The sequence below is a fragment of the Scyliorhinus canicula genome, chromosome 2, assembly GCF_902713615.1.
Source record: "Scyliorhinus canicula chromosome 2, sScyCan1.1, whole genome shotgun sequence".
Taxonomy (NCBI): Eukaryota; Metazoa; Chordata; class Chondrichthyes; order Carcharhiniformes; family Scyliorhinidae; genus Scyliorhinus; species Scyliorhinus canicula.
In genome coordinates, this window is record NC_052147.1 from 2,699,615 (window position 1) to 2,719,432 (window position 19,818).

Genomic DNA, 19,818 nt, shown 5'->3' on the forward strand with positions numbered 1-19,818 from the left:
CAGATGGCCATAGGCTGCTTTCCCCTTTGAGGGGGAGAGCTGACTGGTGGTGATTTAACCTGAGGATCATCACACCTCTGGTGAGGGACAAGGTTGAGGAGGCGGAGCCTTCATGAATAACCTCAGCCGGTACGGGAATTGAAACTGTGCTGCTGGCCTTGCTCTGCATCACAAAAGTGAGCTAAACCAGCAAGTTAAGTAGCCGAAATGTGAGGATGGATAGATATTCTGTCTGAATTGTTGCTTTGCATTTGGAGATTAGACATTATTTACAAGACCTGAAATATTAACTCTTTCCTATCTCTCGGCTGCCTGACCTGTTCAACATCTCCAGCATTTTCTGTTTTTATTTCAGCCGACCAGCATCTGCTGTATTTTGCTCTTGTTTTTATATGGAACTTTCCCTGAAGAACTAAGAGTGGGCCATTCAATCCCTCGAGCTTTTTCCACCGTTCAGATTAAAATGGTTGGGTAGAGACTCGCGATAGAGTGAAGTGTGCAGTATAGGGTCCTGGCATAATAATAATAATCGCTTATTGTCACGAGTAGGCTTCAATTAAGTTACTGTGAAACGCCCCTAGTCGCCACATTCCGGCGCCTATTTGGGGAGGCTGGAACGGGAATTGAACCCGCGCTGCTGCCTTGTTCTGCATTACAAGCCAGCTGTTTATCTCACTGTGCTAAACCAGCCCCTAAATAGGGTTGATGTGGGACTGAGTACGGTAATGCTCACAGTGATGTAAGAAAACAGTAGATCCACACCTAGGAGTCAGTCTAGTGTTGGACAGAGCTGCGTGCACAAGCAAGCATGGAGACCGCTCCTATTATTGTATGTATGTACCAAGTTATTGTAGTTAATAAATACATACAGTTAACCTAATTAAGACTATGAAAACTTCATTAAGATCCACTGTGTTTGATGCAATACACTGCAACACTGTGGCAGCAAATGGAAAACCCAAAACCTTGTAAAAACGATGAAGAAAACTAAACTCTTGCAAGACTAAAGAATTTGAAGAAACATTCTGACCTGAAGAAAAGCTCAAGAAGCAGATGTGCAGAGATAAATCGCCAGGGAAATGTTTGAAAGCTGAAAGCAGATAGTTAAAATTCTTAACTTGGAAATCCCAGAGTGCCGACCGAGCAAGGGTGTGTTAAAACTTTTAAATTCCAGGATGCAGCAAGTCTTGAGAAACTTTGAAACCAGTGGTCAGGAATTGCCTTTTTAAAAACTCAGTCGGAAAAATCAGACTCCCGAGTAGGCACCTGAGCTCCCTCCAAGAGGAAAGAAAATTGATTTGGAAGAATCTGCTTTAAAGACCAGGAAAGGTTGGGATTTGATGCTTTTGTGACCCTAAAGCGGCACTGAAACGGAGAGGTCTGCAGCTACTTGATCTCCATTTTCCAAGGCTGAGCATGAGCACCATGAATCCACCAAAACCAGCCAGCGATTCCTTAGATATATGATTGCTTCAAGTTTGAGAAAAAAGACTCTGATAAGAAGTTAGCAGATTGCATTGTTCAGCAAGCCCAGTAGCAGATGACCAGGAATCAACAAATCATCTGCTAAATTTGAATAAGAACAAAAATGATTTAATGTTTATCCTAATCAAAGAAGCAGCAAAATCCTTGAAAGGACTAATAAGTGTGTTTTGTGAGGGCCACGAAGAATCCAGCACGAGTTTTCAGGATACAAAGAAATAACATTTATTTACAATAACATATATATACAACAGCAGCAGCAACTCCTTGCTGCTCACTCCTCTCTCTCTGTTGGTTCCAAACTGGCCAGCTCTATTTATGCAGGGAGTCTGCTAATGTTTTCTCCGCCCCCCCCTCATTGGGGAAGCTCATACTCCCACAGGATTGTGGGATTGTCATTAGTCCCCAGCCAATGGGAAGCAGGCAGGTTATAACAGTGTGTCTAGCAGCCAGGGGAACTAATGGACACATTCATTAATGATCTATATAGGATCGCTGAAGGCTGCAAATACGGAGACCAAAAAGCTGAACTTGTCAGGGATAAAATACTAGTAGGAGTAGCGGAGACGGACTCGTGCACATGCAAAGGAAGATCTAACCCGAGTAAAAGCTAGAAATTGTTGGACAGTCTCAACTCCATGTGCCGCACAGCATCATATAAGAGGAGAAAGTAAACCGTGGTACAAAGGAAACAGCGCAGTCCAGTTTGTTAAATGGCACAGAAACTGGGAAATACCAGGCCAAGGTAGCAATCCCCTACCCATGCATTAGAGTGACAATGCCAGTCATATGGAACAAAGCGTCTCCACAGGCAAGATCAATGCCCTGCAATTTCAGCCCAATGCTTTCAATGTAACGGAATTGGACACTTGGCAAACTGTGCAAAGCCAAAGTATCTAAATGCACAGAAGACCCAAAATTGGTTCATGAGATCAAGACTGCACACCACGAGGAGATGCAGCCAGGCTTCTTGGGTGAGGTCAAAGATTCTGGATTTTTATGTTGGAATATGGACATTTTGGCTAATGGCCGTCTCATAAACTTTAAATTGGACACCTAGAGAGAGTTTTATGGTCCTATTGAACAAAGAAGCACGGCTGAGACTTGGCTTCGAACAACAGACAGACAAACCACTCTGTGGACCCACAATAGTTCTGGAACCACCAAGGTATGGTGGTAAATAAATCTTGGAATTGATGTAGATCCTCCAGAACCAACTTTTTTCTCTTGAGCAGAGATGTTTGTGTAGCCCTGAATCCCCATAAAAATGCAGAAGATGTCAAGACAACCACTGTGTTGTAAATTAGACAGAATTGCAAATACCTGAGAGCTCCAACAAGAAAGACTTCAACTCTGAACTGTCGCCTCTCTTTACAGAGCAGGTTTGTCCTTCTTTGTTATGGGTGTCTGAAAGCCTTCAATGGGCAGATCAACCAATCACTCCGATTATTACCACAAAGCTTTCGGTGGAAGATAGACAAGAGAGCAACCAACAACCAGAAGAGCTTAAACCTTCAGCTCCAATCACTGTTGATGAAGTCAACATTGCGACCGCAGAGCAAATGCTACAACCCCCAACCAGCATGACAGTGCCACAAACGATGCTGGAATCTAGCAGCAGTAGCCCATTGCCTAGAGCACACCACACAGCCAAAGGTGAGCTTCCCAAAACCCATGTCCTCATAACAGGGAAGGTCATCTTGTTTCACAGTGGGCATTGTGATGGCCCATACGATGAAAGAAGCGGGGAAAAACAACATGGAGATGAGCGCAGTGTTTGTCCACTCACATACCACGTGAACCTATGAACTCGGAGACTTGAAGTGATGAGATGGTATAGGAATAATGATGCAAGGGGTAAGCTGGAATAACTTGAAATTCCTTGGATAAAGAATTGGTTTGGGGGGGTTGTTGGCGGAGGGGGGGGAGGGAGGTGTATAAGGGTCTGGCACATAAATGGTTAACAGGGGACTGAGTACAGTACCACACACACAGCAATGTAAGAGACCAGATGACCCACCCCGAGGTGTCAGTCTGATGTTGGACAGAGCTCTGTGCACAGGCAAGCATGGAGACAGCTCCCATTTTGCTCCCTTCACTGTATATGTGAATGAAGAACTTGTCGTATGAGGAACGGTTGAGGACTCTGGGTCTGTACTCGTTGGAGTTTAGAAGGATGAGGGGGGATCTTATTGAACCTTGCAGGATACTAGGAGGCTTGGATAGAGTGGACGTGGAGAGGATATTTCCACTTGTAGGAAAAACTAGAACCAGAAGTCACAATCTCAGACTAAAGGGACAATTGTTTAAAACTGAGATGAGGAGGAATTTCTTCAGCCAGAGGGTGGTAAATCTGTGGAACTCTTTGCCGCAGAAGGCTGTGGAGGCCAAATCACTGAGTGTCTTTAAGACAGAGATAGATAGGTTCTTGATTAATAAGGGGGTCAAGTGTTATGGGAGAAGGCAGGAGAATGGGGATGAGAAAGATATCAGCCATGATTGAATAGTAGAGCAGACTCGATGGGCCAAAATGGCCTAATTCTGCTCCTCTGTCTTATGGTCTTGTTTGTACATAGTTCTTGCAGATAATAAATACACACAGTTAACCTACTTAAGACCTACTGAACGCTGTCCAACACTCTAATCACTATTTGTCGCTGTACTTTGTCAATTATTCTTTTTGTCTAATGTGTACTTCCCTTGCTTTTCACTAAACATGTGACAAATCAATCATACAATCATTTGTAGAAGGGTCATCTGGACTCGAGACGTTAAATCTGTTTCGCTCCACAGATGTTCTCAGACCTGATGAGCTTTTCCAGCATTTTCTGCTTTTATTGCCCTACAACTGTGACTAAATTGATTTTCGATTCCATTTTGGATGGGTAGAATTTGTTTTTTTAATTCAGTGGTCTAGTAATCGCGGGGCTGGAATGATGTGCCCAGATCAAAGGCACTTCTGCAGAGCTGATATTACCCATTTCAAACTGCAGCGTGGCTTGAATTAGAAACTATCCGTGTAATTGACCTGCGCTATTACCCAATAGAAAGCATAGCAGCCAGGTGGTTCTGTGGCAACAGATGAGCTTGCGTCTTGAGAAACATGCCTATGCGACCCCTCTCAGATTGTAAAATATGGGGAAATTATTTTTCCCACCCCTCTATCTCTGTCTTTAGCACAGCTCCTACCGGTGTGTCATTCCCATGCTCTACTCAACACTCCTTGCAGCTGACGCTGGGAAAACGAGGAGTGGAATATGAAATGGGGGGATTTTTAAAGAAATGACCAAGCCTCCTCCATCATTCCATTTAATATTTTTGTTGAGTGTAAAGGTGGTTTAAGTGCACGACCCCAATCATGTTGCTTTTGCGCAGCTGTGAATGCCCTGTAACCTAAAGAAGTCAGCTTGCAGAGATCCTGTGTGTGGATGTTTGAGTTGTTGCAAGGCTGCACAACTTACTCAGATCACTGGTCTCTCCCGTTATCCTTAGTGTTAGAGATAGTACAGCATCAACTGCTCCCCCCCCCCCATCCCAAGTTCCCTACTGAAAGCACTGATTGTGATACTGTTGCAGGGTGCTCATTACTAAATTTCCCAAGTAATTATTCTCCATGGGTGAGACGAGGCGGGGACTATTGACAACATTCAACCATGAGGATCATCACAGCCAAACCCAATTCTGTCTTCACCTGTCATTCACTTGCTGTGAGAGGGCATTGGATAGTGACCTTGGCTGGTGGATACTGATACAACGGGAACCTTTTCCTCCCTCCCTACACTGCTGGAGGCTTTGTCTTTCAATGACACGTTTTGGGTCAGTGTCATAGACTCCACAGCACTAATTATCTAAGGTGGGGAATTCTCTCCAGTGTTCTATCTGGTATTTATCCCTCAACAAATGCCTCTAAATAGATTATCTAGGCATTGTCACATTGTTGTTTGTGGGAGTTTTCTGCGCCCAAATTGACTGTCCCATTTCCCACAACACTTCAAAAAGGCTTAATTCGCTTTTGAACATTTTGGGATGCTGTGACGCTGTAAAAACAAGCTGTAGAAATACAATTCTTCTTCAGTACTGAGACCAGCTAAATCATGGCTTGAACTGGGGCCCTCCTGACCTGTCTGTACTGAACGTTAACTCCCTGAGGGGGGAAGCTTCCACGCGAGACTGCTAACCGTCAATGATTACATTGCTCGTACTTTCCATTGCAGCAGAGAGCCTTCACTGAGATATTCCGTGACGATTCTGCCTCGCCTGCTAACCAGCGGACATCTGTGCAGCTCACCACGCCCATGTTCAAAATGGCCATCCGTTTCCCAATCCCAGACCTTCGGTCTGACCAGGAAAGAGGACCCTGGTTCAAGAAATCGCTACAAAAGGAGGTTCTGCACTTGGAATTCAGCGAGGCAGAATTTAAGACTGAATTCTTCGGGAGTTTATCCCATGAGCAGCTCAAACTAGAACTCACTTTTAAGGAACTGCTTGGTGAGTTGAATAGCTTTTATTGTTACTTCATTATGACATTTATATTATTCTACGTCTTGGGATGTGCTAGGGTAATAGTGATGTTACTGGACTTATGAGGAGGGATTGGCTAAATTCAAACTTATTTTGCATGTTGTGCCCTCTGTCCATTGTTTTTTGTGGTGATAGAAGGTTCTTTTCCCCTAATCTTCAGTGTTTGCCCCTCCACCTGCAATTTCCACCCCCCAAACCCCTGCATTTGATCGCTCACTGATATCCCCCATGGGAAGGACTATGGCCTAATACCAGGATTAGCCATGGCTGTGATGTCTCCACATCTGCATAGTCTGTCTTCATCACCGCGCAGACAGAATACGAGCGGCCTGCTGGAACCTATGGCACTATACCTGAGCAGAAGGACAGAGAACATTAGTGAGAGGGATGGGGATGCTGGCTGGAATGATACAGCAATATTGTGGATTGTACTGAGTGCTTAATGGTCTTTTCGTTATCTCAGGTAAATTTCAGGAGGACCCCGCAACGCCACCATTCACCTTTTTTAAAGTTTCACATTGTGCTGATGGAGATATGTCGACTTCCGACAGCGGGAAGTTTGATTGGCCAAGGCAGGTAACACTATGTTTCCCTCATTACAACTGTGCGTGCACTTCAAAGGTATTTCATTGGCTGCAAAATACTCCAGGACGTGCTGGGAATGGGAAAGGTGCAAATTATTTCTTCCTTCTAGTACGAGGTGATAATCTTCAAAACTTGGACGGCAAAATTCAATTCTTCCATTTGGAATGTATGGAATCTGTAATCCTTTCTCTTTTTTAAAAATAAATTTAGGGTGCCCAAATCAATTTTTCCAATTAAGGGGTAATTTAGCGTGGCCAATCCACCTACCCTGCACATCTTTGGGTTGTGGGGGTGAGAGCCATTCAGACACGGGGAGAATGTGCAAACTCCACACGGACAGTGACCCAGAGCCGGGATCGAACCTGGGACCTCGGCGCCGTGAGGCAGCAGTGTGAAACACTGCGGCACTGTGCTGCCCCGCGATCCTTTCTCTACTCCTCCCAATTAGTTCCCCATTTTTTTTCTCCATTATTAACTGAGAAAAGTCATTTGTGCTAAGGATCACCAAGGGAAAGGACAGAGAAAGGTGCATGGGCTACTTTGCCTAGACCTCCAAGATGGCAACATTGTAGCATTGTGGATAGCATAATGGCTTCACAGCTCCAGGCTCCCAGGTTCGATTCCGGCTAGGGTCACTGTCTGTGCGGAGTCTGCACATCCTCCCCGTGTGTGCATGGGTTTCCTCCGGGTGCTCCGGTTTCCTCCCACAGTCCAAAGATGTGCAGGTTAGGTGGATTGGCCATGATAAATTGCCCTTAGTGTCCAAAATTGCCCTTAGTGTTGGGTGGGGTTACTGGGTTATTGGGATAGGGAGAGGTGTTGACCTTGGGTAAGGTGCTCTTTCCAAGAGCTGGTGCAGACTCGATGGGCCAAATGGCCTCCTTCTGCACTGTAAATTCTATGATTCTATGGCGCCGGAGCGAGGCGACTCTCTGCGAGCTCTCCCCAACAGATCCACTTTTTACTTTACTTTTACTTGTTCTAATCTTTTAAAATTTAATCCTAAGACTAACATTATTACTAACCTCTCTCTTTTCCCTATTATGTATTTTCTTTTATTCCCTTTCCTTCCCATGCACTTAATGATCTGTTGAGCTGCTCGCAGAAAAATACTTTTCACTGTACCTCGGTACATGTGACAATAAACAAATCCAATCCAAGATAAAAATCAAAGTCCAGAGAAATTCAGGTTTTCAAAGACGAGAACAAGATACAGATTGCTCTTTTGGGGAGAGGAATCAATTCTAGATGGAGGACTGAGTTCATGGCCTGAAGTTGATGAACTCAATGGCAAGTCCGAAGAAGATGAGATGCTGTTCCTCCAGCTTGCATTGGGCTTCACTGATACCAGTCTGAATCTTAATCTCATGATTTTGATTTCAGACAACGCTGGCCTTTATTCTGCTATTAACACCTACTCTGAATGCTTTTTGTCTTTAATACTATCATTGCCACTCCCTTTGCCTTGGTTCCATCATATCTTTGTAATTTAATCTGTCCTGCCCTCTAACCTATCCCTGACCTCTTTTGCTCTATCCCCCTTTTTAACAACAGGGTAATTCTGGTCACATTCCTAACTCTCTTTTGCTCCAAAGAAGAGTTATATTGGACTCAAAGCATTAACCCTGTTTCTCTCTCCACAGATGCTGCCAGACCTGCTGAGTTTTTCCAGCATTTTCTGATTTTAATTCAGATCTCCAGCACCCACAATATTTTGATTTTATTTTACACATCCGAGCATTAGATGTTCAGACGTGGGCACGGCACCACGGAGCGACGGTCCATTCAAGTGAAGTGATAGTGGAGCCAGGGCTAGAAATCTTGATCGGAGTTACAGCAAAAGGCCCTTTGGCTCAAAAGCTCCATGGCTGGCTCTGCACAAGTCTCCTCCCACCCGACTTTATTTACCCCCATTTGCTTTCCCTGTTAAATTGCTTCTAAAAATGCTACAAGTGATTTTATTTACTGCTTTGAAATGAGTGGATACTTTAATAACAATAACATGCATTTAGAAAGCACCTTTAACATATTCAAAGCATCCCAAGGCACTTAGCAATGGGGTTGCCAGACAAAAATTTGACACTCAGCCATATATTAGGACATTGTCCAAAGAGAGAGATTTTAAGCACTGTATTAAAAGAAGAGCGAGGTAGAGCGTGTAAGAAAAGAATTCCAGAACTGAAGGCTCTGTGTGACCACTAAGATCAGGAACTTGGAGTGGATGTGGCAGCGAGCTTCCTTTGGAGTGTTGGGGCACACTTCTACCTACATTTGCTTCAAAGTCATTGGAGATTTGATGCTCTAGTTCTCCCCGCTGTTCCTATGTCATGGTCTTAGATATGTCTGCACCTTGTTACCAAAATGCACAGTTGACATTGAATGTATGCTTACTCTCTATTGATGCTACGGGGGCTTTTGTCACTAGAGTTGTATTGAAGGTGAACCCAACAGCGGTGCATTCCATCTTGGAGCGAATAACAACAGAGGAGGAGGAACCTGGAAGTCACTTACTGGAGGATGAAGAGGGCGGAAACCATTCCCTGAAAGACGTTTGCGATTTGGGAAAGCAGGAACCCTCACCTTTCTCCTCACGAAGAGTGATGTATGAAAACGAGGAGGTGAGAGCACTCCTCATGCATACTTAGAAGAAGTGGAAATCTTTGTATCCACTCCTGTGATCATTCACCATCACTGATATGTTTATTATGGCACAAGCTAAATCCCAGTGAGAGGCACTACAAACACTTCATTCATCAAGGTGTAGGAAATCTTGCAAGGGAATGGACCACTTTACATTTCGGGCACCCAGATTAGTGTTGAGTATTTCAGAGGAATAAGATTCAAAGTGAAGCTCTTTCTAAGCTGTCCCATTAAACTGACTCCAGACAAGCATAACACAAGTTAGATAGCGAGTAAAGCTCCCTCTTCGCTGTCCCATCAAGCACTCCCATGAAGGGTGCAGTACAATTTAGGTACTGAATGAAGTCCCTAAGTGTGCCTCAGGAACTTGTTTCCTGCTGCATCAGTTTGACATCTTCAGTTTCACACACCAGCTTCCTCGTGACTTTTGTAAATTAGCGTGGCAATTTGAAATAGCCACGGGTTACTTCACAGCTAAAGACACGAAGGATCACAACATCATCAGACTTTTTAATAGCAGTGTGATCCATTCACTTGTGATACATCTAGAAATGCTGACTTCAACACCGTATGATGCCTTAAAGCAAGTCAACTTGTAACGCTAGGAAACTGGTGAAACTGTCAGCAACTGGGTGTTGCATCTTGTCAACATAGTATGGGAAGCGGGTGCAGTTCAAAAACTGGTATAGGTCCACAGGGCTCTAATGCTATTTGTCTCACTGGATCAGTGTGCTCTCTGCAGATGGTGATGCCAGGGGATCAGTTCGAAATGGGGCAATTCCAGGATAAAACCATAAGCACCTCCCACTACGTACTGGAACTGATGTTACCTAATGTCAACCTTACACTGCCAAACAAGGCGTTCTATGAGAAGGTGTACAACAGGCGAGTCCAATATCTCTCCCTAGGTTGTTATTTCAGCTTTTAGTTTTGCTTCTCAGTTCTCCATTCCTCGTGTTGGGGTGCAGCATCCTTGTTAATTTCATATTTATTCATTCTCGAGATGTGGCAAGGCTCAACCCAAGTGCAAGCTGAGCAGTTAAGACAGTCAACCATGTTGGAATCACATGCAGCCCAGATTGAGGTTTCCTTACCCAAAGAATAGTAGTGAACCAGTTGGGGTTTAAGGCCAATTAGTCTGCCTCATGGTCACATTTACTGATACCAACTTTTAAGTTCTAGATTTTTAAAACTAAATTTAAATTTTCATGCTAACATTCACTCCATTCCACTGGACTGTTAATCTGGCCTCCAGATTACTGGTCCAGTGCCATAACCACCACGTTACTGTGCCCCCGTGTTCTTGCTAATGCTGGAGGTGAGGTCTTAAAAACCAAAAAAAATCCACTTTATTTTTTGATTTATTTCAGTTTTTCTGTGAATTAGATTTCATTATTTGGTTTGTAACATCAAGGTTTTATCAGCAGCTGTTTCTGTTTGCATGAACTGTTTTGTTGCATTTTCTACCTTTGTTTCAGTGACTTGAATCAGAAGGCTGTGACTTCAAGGGACCTGAACTCGTATTTTAGTGCTGAGGGGATGCTGCAATGTCAAAGGTGCCACACATTGAACATAAGAAATAGCAGCAGATGTGGCACTTCAAGCTTGCTGCACCATTGCATCGTCATGGCTGCCTCAACTCCACTTTCCTAACCCCCCCCCCCCCCCCCCTTCTATGTTTCTCGATTCCTTGAGACCCAAAATATGTCTGTCTCAGCCTTAAATATACTCGCTGGCGAAGCACCCACAACCCTCTGGGGTAGACAATTCCAAAACTTCACAATCCCCTTAGTGAAGAAATTTCTACTTAACTCAGTCCTAAATGATCATCCCCTTATCCCGAAGCTGTACCCCATAGATTCACTAGCCAGGGGTCACAACCTCTCGGTTACTGCCTTATCGGGCATTAAACTGATGTGCCATCGTCCTGTTCTAGTTGATGTTAAAAATCCAATGGCCCTCTTGTGAGCTGCAAGAGTTTTCCTTGATTAGAACGCAACATTCGGTCCAGAACCAGAATCATCTCGAATGCTTTTATGCCAGTTCATACTGTGTACAAATTAACTGTTGTGTCTGTTAACACAAAGCAGTGACTACACTTAACATTGGTTATGAAGTGCCTCGGGATAACCTGAGTGTGTGATAAGGCACTGTCAATACAAGTTCTATCTTTCCCTCAGATAATTCATTCATATGCTATTCATTACTCTTTATTGCAGAATAAATAATGATTTGTTACTATGGGAACCTGCTGCCCCATCTCCTGTTGAGACCGTTGAAAACGTTACTTATGGGGTTGGACTGTCTGTGGCCAGCCAGTTAATCAACGCGTTCGGCAAAGAGAGTCTTACTCAGCTCAAGTCGACACTCCTCCAGGACGGTACAGTATTGCACTACCCTTCATACTATTGTAAATGTGACAGTGTAACTCACCATGAGCTTTAGCCTGTGAGGCAGGAAGGCTGAGTGTATTCTGCATACTTGAGTGTTCTTTGCTTCTCGCATTGCTGTGATAGAATGCTGCTTCATGTCTCCACATCCCGCACTATGAATGCCATTGTAAATTACAATATAATACTGCTATTAAAAGAAGCCAAGATTGTTCTTGGAGTACAGGTGGTTAATAGGTGATACTAGCGTCATTGTAAATTGGGAGGGATTTTGACAAAGTGAATCGGGAGAAATTGTTGCCAGTGACAGGAGTATGGTAACCAGAGAGCTCTGTGATGAATGTAGGAATTTCAGAAATATTGTATTACATGTATTTGGTACAGGAAGGGTTAGCAGTCTGGGTGAATGTGCGTGTGTGTGACTGCTGCAGTGGGGTTTTTAAAGAATCCTGGTTTGAAAGGCAGCAAGGCTTTGTGGAGCCAGAAGTTAAGTTAAAGCATCGTAAAATTGGGCTAATGGATTTTTATTGAGATTAAGAGGGTTCACTGCGGAATAGTTAACTCCATTGTGTTCAGTTTAGTAAGATGATGTAGTTAATGGAAGGAACCCGGGACTGAAAGTCAGGTGTTGAGGTTCCGAGTTAGTCTGGTGGTGGAAAGCAAGCTAAGAAGCAGTTTCTGAAGGAAAAGGATTCTGCATTGTTCTGTCAGGGTGTTGCAGGCAGTCTCAAAGGATCTCTCTCAAAGGGGAGTGTCCAAGGCTTATCTTCTCAGCCAATTTTCCTGAGCCTGCTAACTGCATTTAAAAATGGATTGGGATCCAGACGATTTTGTTTGAGTGGGAATAAAGATAGCAGTTAAGGGTTATTGTGTCACTGCATTGATTAACATTGTTTAAGGGGCAATTGTAAGCTCTTGTGTGATGTTAACATTTTAATACAGTTTTAGTAATAAGGTTTGTTTTAATATACCAAATCTCTATTTGTGCATGGAGTCACTCTTGGAGTGAGGTATCCTTGTCTCACAGTCTTACAAATTACAAAATATTGGCCACTCTTGGGGTTTGGTCTGAGATGGTAATAACTCTGATTTCAGATAATTGGATAACAATCTGTGTGAGGGGTGAGGAATGAGGAGAAATAATTGTGTGATCTGGAAAGCTCAACCTGAATGGGCAGTGGAAGCAGATTCCGGGGGAACTTTTTTTTTTCTTTTTTTTAAAAAAAATTTTAGATTAGCCAATTATTTTTTCCAATTAAGGGGCAATTTAGCGTGGCCAATCCACCTACTCTGCACATTTTTGGGTTGTGGGGGCGAAACCCACGCAGACACGGGGAGAACGTGCAAACTCCACACGGACAGTGACCCAGAGCCGGGATCGAACCTGGGACCTCAGCGCCGTGAGGCGGTTGTGCTAACCACTAGGCCACCGTGCTGCCCTCGGGGGAACTTTCAAAAGTCAATTTGATGACTACTTGAAGGAAACAAAATACAGGACTATGGCGAAAGATCAAGGGACCAATCGAAGAGCTCTTTCAAAAAGCTGGCATGATCCCAATGGGCCAAATGGCCTCCTTTGATGCAAGATTCCCAGCACCACCACCTCAGTGGCAATTAGTGATGGGCATTGAAAATGTGGCCTAGCCAGAGGGGGTGCCCACATCCCAGGGAAGAATTCTTTAAACAGTCTATGATTCTGTCAAACATTCTAATGTGCAAGCAGTGTGCCGAGAGGGAAAGAAGGGAGTGATTGGCCAGACGACTGTGATAAGGCTAGACAGGACTGGAAATACAATGGTGAGTGATGGTGAGAAACAGAAATACACGTTAATGTTTAGGTTTCCACCTTGGTATCGTGCTTTATCTCGTTTCACATGCTGCCTGGGCCATTCCCACTCTTGATGGGAAAAGCAGCAGCATGGGGATGTGCCCCGATGGTTACCTGACTCACTCCTGTAGGTGAAAATATTCAACAATAGACCTTTGAGTGAGTAAAGAATCAATTTATTAATTTTCAGAGCTCTGGGAGAAAAGGCCTTTGACCCCCACGGTCTGTGCAGCACCTTTTCTCGCCTGAGCTGAGGTCACACTGGGTTAATATGCAGAAGGAAAGTGGAATTAGTTTGCATTCGCATTTACAAATACCCAATCAATTCTGTTCGCATCACAATTCATAACATGCATCTTCAATGCCAGAAATGGTTACCATGATGTGGCGATGCTGGCGTTGGACTGGGGTGAGCACAATAAGAAGTCTTACAACACCAGGTTAAAGTCCAACAGGTTTTGTTTCAAACACGAGCTTTCGGAGCACTGCTCCTTTCTCAGGTGAATGAAGAGGTATGACGATAAATGGTTACAAGTTAGCTCCTATAGTCTCTAATTGGCAGTTTGCCTTACCCGATCAATCCATTACATAAATAACGGTTGCATAAAGTCATGGGGTCAATAGTCCAGCCACGTTGAAACATGTCCTTCCTCATTCCTTGCTAGTTCCTTAATTTGGGGCCCCTTTGTCAGTTACAAGTAGCTAAGAATACAGACATTGGGCAAAGATTGCCAACGGCTCATTGTCTCTCCGGATGCATCTGGTTGTGGATCATTGTTTTGCACAAAGCTTTACTACTTCAACAGCAGACACTGATAATAACATAGGGTCAATTACATTGACAGAGTCCATTTTATATCAGGCGGCAACCATTTTGTATCTTCTGTAGTCCGTTCAGAATTCTAACTCTTCACTCCCCACCCTGTACTCCCTGTAGATGATGAGAGCGGTTCTGATGAGGAGGCGCTGCAGTTCTGCTCCAGCACCGACCCAACCCACCGATCGCGGCGTAAAAAAAAGGTTGAACAGCTGAACAGGAATTGCCAGAGCTTCCTATCGGTCCTTTTCAATGTGTCTCATGGACTTGTGACCATACACACGGATAGCAAGGTGAGAGGCTGTGGCACCAATAAGTTTGTATGTGAGCGTGAGGATCTTGTACCAGTCTCAGAACTGGTACCAGTGTCAGTACCCTATGGGTAGCATATTGGATTAGTGAATATTTTACTGCGCCAGTAATCCAGAGAGTTCAAATTTCACCATGGAATGCTTGAGAATTGGAATTCAGTACAATTAAAATATGGGAATATGAAATCGGTCTCAACAAAGGTGACCATGATCTGTGGGGTTGTACTAAAAACCCAACTCATTCACTAACGTCTTTGGGAAAGGAAAGGTGCTGCCCTTATCCGGCCTAAGCCTGTATGTGACTCCAGTCCTGCATCAATGTGACTGGCTCTTAACTGGCTTCAGCAGTGAACCAAGAATTCACTCGTTTGTATCACAAAGTCGCCATCAGTGGTTCCTGAAGACTATGTAGTAATACCATCTTGGGGCAGCAAGGTGAACGGAGATGTGATTAAATCTGAGCACAGCGTTTTCTTGCAGAGTGAAGATGGCATGCTGTTAGCTGAGAAACATGGTGAATTCTGGTTAGAGATTGAAAATGGAAGCTTCTTCACTGTGGCCAAGTATCAGGGCTTCGATGATCAACATTATTTCTGTCTCCAGACCAACAAAGTCTGTCTTCGTCACCAAGGTATGGAGGAGATCAAGCTGTAAATAAGCTGATTGATTGTATGTTCTACAAAACTCTGCTGATATGAACTTGTTGTGAAGTTATTTTCTGGTTTCAAGAACGTTGTCTACTGCTGTGTGGAACGATGTGTTGGTGCTCCAGAATACTTGGTTCCTGTGCCTTTAGACCATCCGTTCAACCCAGCCAATTTATATCCAATCTGCCTGAAGGTGCTGACTCTCACTGGGGTACAGAGTCCTGTCCTCTCCTGAAGGTGCTGACTCTCACTGGGGTGCAGGGTCCCCTCCTCTCCTGAAGATGCTGACTCTCACTGGGATCCAGGGTCCCCATCTCTCCTGGAGGTTTTGACTCTCACTGGGGTACAGGTCCCCTCCTCTCCTGAAGGTGCTGACTCTTACTGGGGTACAGGGTCGTCCCCCCTCTCCTGAAGGTGCTGACTCTCACTGGGGAACAGGGACCCCCTCCTCTCCTGAAGATGCTGACTCTCACTGGGTACAGGGTCCCCATCTCTCCTGAAGGTGCTGACTCTCACTGAGGTACAGGGACCCCCTCCTCTCCTGAAGATGCTGACTCTCACTGGGGTACAGCGACCCCTCCTCTCCTGAAGGTGCTGCCCCTCACTGGGGTTCGAGTCTCCATCTCTCCTGAAGGTGCTGACTCTCACTGGGGTGCGGGGCCCCCCTCCTCTCCTGAAGGTGCTGACTCTCTTTGGGGTACAGACACCCCCCCCTCTCCTGAATGTGCCGACTCTCACTGGTGTACAGACACCCCCTCCTCTCCTGAAGGTGCTGACTCACTGGGGTACAGGGTCCTGTCCTCCCCTCAAGGTGCTGACTCTCACTGGGGTACAGGTTCCCGCTTCTCCTGAAGGTGCTGACTCTCACTGTGGTACAGTGTCCCCATCTCTCCTGAAGGTGCTGACTGTCACTGGGGTTCGGGTCCCCCTCCTCTCCTGAAGATGATGACTCTCACTGGGGTACAGGGACCCCCTCCTCTCCTGGAGGTGCTGACTCTCACTGGGGTTCAGGTCCCCATCTCTCCTGAAGGTGCTGACTCTCACTGGGGTGCGGGGCCCCCCTCCTCTCCTGAAGGTGCTGACTCTCACTGGGGTGCGGGCCCCCCCTCCTCTCCTGAAGGTGCTGACTCTCACTGGGGTACGGGGTCTCCTCCTCTCCTAAAGGTGCTGACTCTCTCTGGGGTAGGCACCCTCAGTCCTCTCCTGCCTCCTTCCAATCTGAGTAGGTGTGCTGAGACTAGTTCTGTCTAACGTAACATCGACCAGAGATCAATCCCAGTAACCCTCAGTTTGACTTGTTCAGTAGCACTTTGGGCAGGCACTTAGCAACTGAGAAAAAAGCATTACAAGATCCTTTGGCGTTATTCAAAGAATAGCAGAAGGGTGGGACAGTGGTGAGCAGTGCTCCCCTCAGTGCCAGGGACCCGGGTTCAATCCGGCCTTGGGTAACTGTCGGTGTGGAGTTTGCATGTTCTCCCCGTGTCTGCATGGGTTTCCTCCGGGTGCTCCGGTTTCCACCCACTGTGCAGCTTAGGTGGATTGGCCATGCTAAATTACTCCTCAGTGTCCAAAGGGTTAGGGTTGGGCGCTCTTTCGGAGTGTGGATGCAGACTCGATGGGCTGAATGGCCTCCTGCACCGCAGGGATTCTATGAGAACCCACCTGGTGTTTACATCTACAGTGAGTACCATCTTAAAATACACCAACTGCTCATCATTCTGTTGCCTTGTACTGGACATTTCTCACATCTGCTAATGTTAGTACAAAAATCAGTTGACTACAAAAATACTTTGAGATGTTCCAACATGATAAGCTTGTACATGGAAGAGCTTACTCGGAAAGGTTACCCGTGCCTGCCGATTGTTCTGATATTGTTAAACAATGTAGTCTCGGTCTGGTTTACCCAGCCCCTCCTCTGGTCCATTACAGGAATGGTTGACGATGTGTGTGCCCCTGGTGATGTGAAACTTCCCAGCAAGTCTTGGTCTCCATGTCTTGAACCTACCATCTACCAGTCTGAGGAGGGTGCATTGACCAAGCCGGCTGCTGCTTCAGTGGGAATTGGTGCAGAGAGCCCAAACATGCTCTCCATCGCAGTAAAAGTCCATCACAACAAGAACGAGAACAACATGAAGGTAACCGTTGATAATTTGTGTTCAGCTGTGAAGTGCCTTGGGACCCTTTGCTACCATTCAAGATGCTGTGTAAAGCAAGTTTACCTTGTTCTCTTTCAAGTTGGCAACTTTCTATGAAGGTTGATGTATTTTCCCCTCCCTCTTGTTTTAGGAGATCCTAGTGGCTGTTGGATTACGTGGTGCCACTCTTCAGCACCGCAATGTACCCCCGGGGCGGAGCTGGTACGAGCAGGTTAGCTTCACATTATTCATGGTTGGGTGGGACGGAGCTCGCTGGTAACACTGAATATCGCTACTCAGATTTTGCAAGCACTGTCAAGAATGAAAGCACCGGGTGTGGGGACTTTATTCCAGATACATAAGAGTTTTTACTCTCTGTAATATGCAAAGTGGATGCTATTCCCTGTAATACATAGTGTGGAGATTAGAAGCCCTTTTGTATGTTGTAGGAAAAAACAGCTCTTGTGTTTATTGTGGGAAATAGCAGCCTCAAGGACTAGTATTCCCCAGAGTGTGGCTGCGATACTCTGTAATATTTAATTGGAGAAACGGAGAAGGTTTCTGAACCTCTGCACTTGCATTGTTTCCTTGGATGTTGATAATGAGTAATAAAAATCTGGCAAATATTAACATTTTTATTGCATAGCACAAGAGATTTTTCTCTTGTCTCAGTGCAGAAGAAAAATGAATTGTTTACAAGTCGGTTTGGTTTTCTGAACAATAAAACAATTAGCAAATGGAATAAATCCTCCCAGCCAGGGTTCCCTTTAATTTGAACAATGAACAAAGAAAAGTACAGCACAAGAACAGGCCCTTCGGCCCTCCAAGCCTGTGCCGACCATGCTGCCCGTCTAAACTAAAATCTTCTAAACTTCCTGGGTCCGTATCCCTCTATTCCCATCCTATTTGTGTATTTGTCAAGATGCCCCTTAAATCGTCCCTGCTTCCACCACCTCCCCCGGCAGCGAGTCCCAGGCACCCACTACCCTCTGTGTATAAAAATAAAGTTGCCTCGTACATCTCTCTAACCCTTGCCCCTCGCACCTTAAACCTGTGACCCCTCTACCCTGGGGAAAAGCCTCTGACTATCCACTCTGTCGGTGCCCCTCATAATTTTGTAGACCTCTATCAGGTCGCCCCTCAACCTTCTTAATTCCAGTGAGAACAAACCAAGTTTATTCAACCGCTCCTCATAGCTAATGCTTTCCATACCAGGCAACATCTTGGTAAATCTCTTCTGCACCCTCTCTAAAGCCTCCACATCCTTCTGGTAGTGTGGCAACCAGAATTGAACACTATACTCCAAGTGTGGCCTAACTAAGGTTCTAAATTTGCACAAATTTCCCTGCAGCCTGCCCACATGCCAGCACCTTAGTTACTGCACATGTGCAGCAGATCAAGAAAAATTTAAATTTAACCGTGTTTGTTGTGTACCATATATAAAACAAATTAGAGAATACGTTGCTTCCAACTTTTCAACCAGCTCCCTTATTCTGTATAGAATCCCTACAGTGCAGAAGGAGGCCATTTGGCCCATCAAGTCTACACCGACCCTCTGAAAGATCACCTGATCCTAGGCCCAATCCCCCGCCTTAACATTTTGGACCACCTAGGACAATTTAGCATATCTTATGCTCATTAGAGAATTGCTAATGTTGTCCCTTTGTTTAAGAAGGGTAGCAGGGATAATCCAGGGAATTATAGACTTGTGAGCTTGACGTCAGTGGTAGGCAAACTGTTGGAGAAGATACTGAGGGATAGGATCTATTCACATCTGGAAGAAAATAGACTTATCAGTGATAGGCAGCATGGTTTTGTGCAGGGAAGGTCATGTCTTACAAACCTAATAGAATTCTTTGAGGAAGTGACAAAGTTAATTGATGAGGGAAGGGCTGTAGATGTCATGGGGGAAATTCTCCCCCCCCCCCCACGACGGGTGGGAGAATAGCGGGAGGGCCTTCCCGACTTTTTTGCCGCCCTCCCGCTATTCTCCACACCCCCCACCGAAATCCCGACACGAATCGCTGCCGCCGTTTTTTTACGGCCGGCAGCGATTCACAGCTGTTAGAAGGGCCGAAGACCCAGCCCTTTACGACCTTTTTACGAACGGCAAACACACCTGGTCCTGCCGTTCGTAAAAACGTCGTGACCACCTGGAAAAAAATAACCATGGCACCGATTGGCACGGCAGTACCACGGCCGTGCCAAGGGTGCCATGGGCCCGCGATCGGTGCCCACCGATCGCGGGCAGCGGGCCCGATGCCCGCGCACTATTTGTCCTTCCGCCGCCCCGCAGTATCAATACGCGGGGCGGCTGAGGGGCAACCCGGACCGCGCATGCGCGGGTTTCGCGCAAAAACGCGATGACGTCACCCGTGCATGCGCGGGTGGAGTCTTCCCACCTGCGCATGCGCGGCTGACGTCATATGACGCGTCAGCCGGCGCTAAGTCCGACAAGCGGG

The 19,818-nt window shown here is 45.6% G+C and overlaps 1 protein-coding gene across 2 annotated transcripts in view; it reads left to right on the forward strand.

Annotated features, from left to right (window-relative positions):
• The window catches only part of LOC119979494 (autophagy-related protein 2 homolog B-like), a 138,194-nt gene that overhangs the window by 39,418 nt on the left and 78,958 nt on the right, over positions 1-19,818 (forward strand). For both annotated transcript variants that reach the window (XM_038821797.1, XM_038821806.1), the window contains exons 15-23: positions 5,697-5,970; positions 6,467-6,575; positions 9,014-9,206; positions 9,971-10,113; positions 11,448-11,608; positions 14,384-14,556; positions 15,055-15,205; positions 17,151-17,356; positions 17,508-17,588. In XM_038821797.1, the coding sequence (XP_038677725.1) occupies positions 5,697-5,970; positions 6,467-6,575; positions 9,014-9,206; positions 9,971-10,113; positions 11,448-11,608; positions 14,384-14,556; positions 15,055-15,205; positions 17,151-17,356; positions 17,508-17,588 (1,491 nt within the window). The remainder of the gene's footprint in view (positions 1-5,696; positions 5,971-6,466; positions 6,576-9,013; positions 9,207-9,970; positions 10,114-11,447; positions 11,609-14,383; positions 14,557-15,054; positions 15,206-17,150; positions 17,357-17,507; positions 17,589-19,818) is intronic.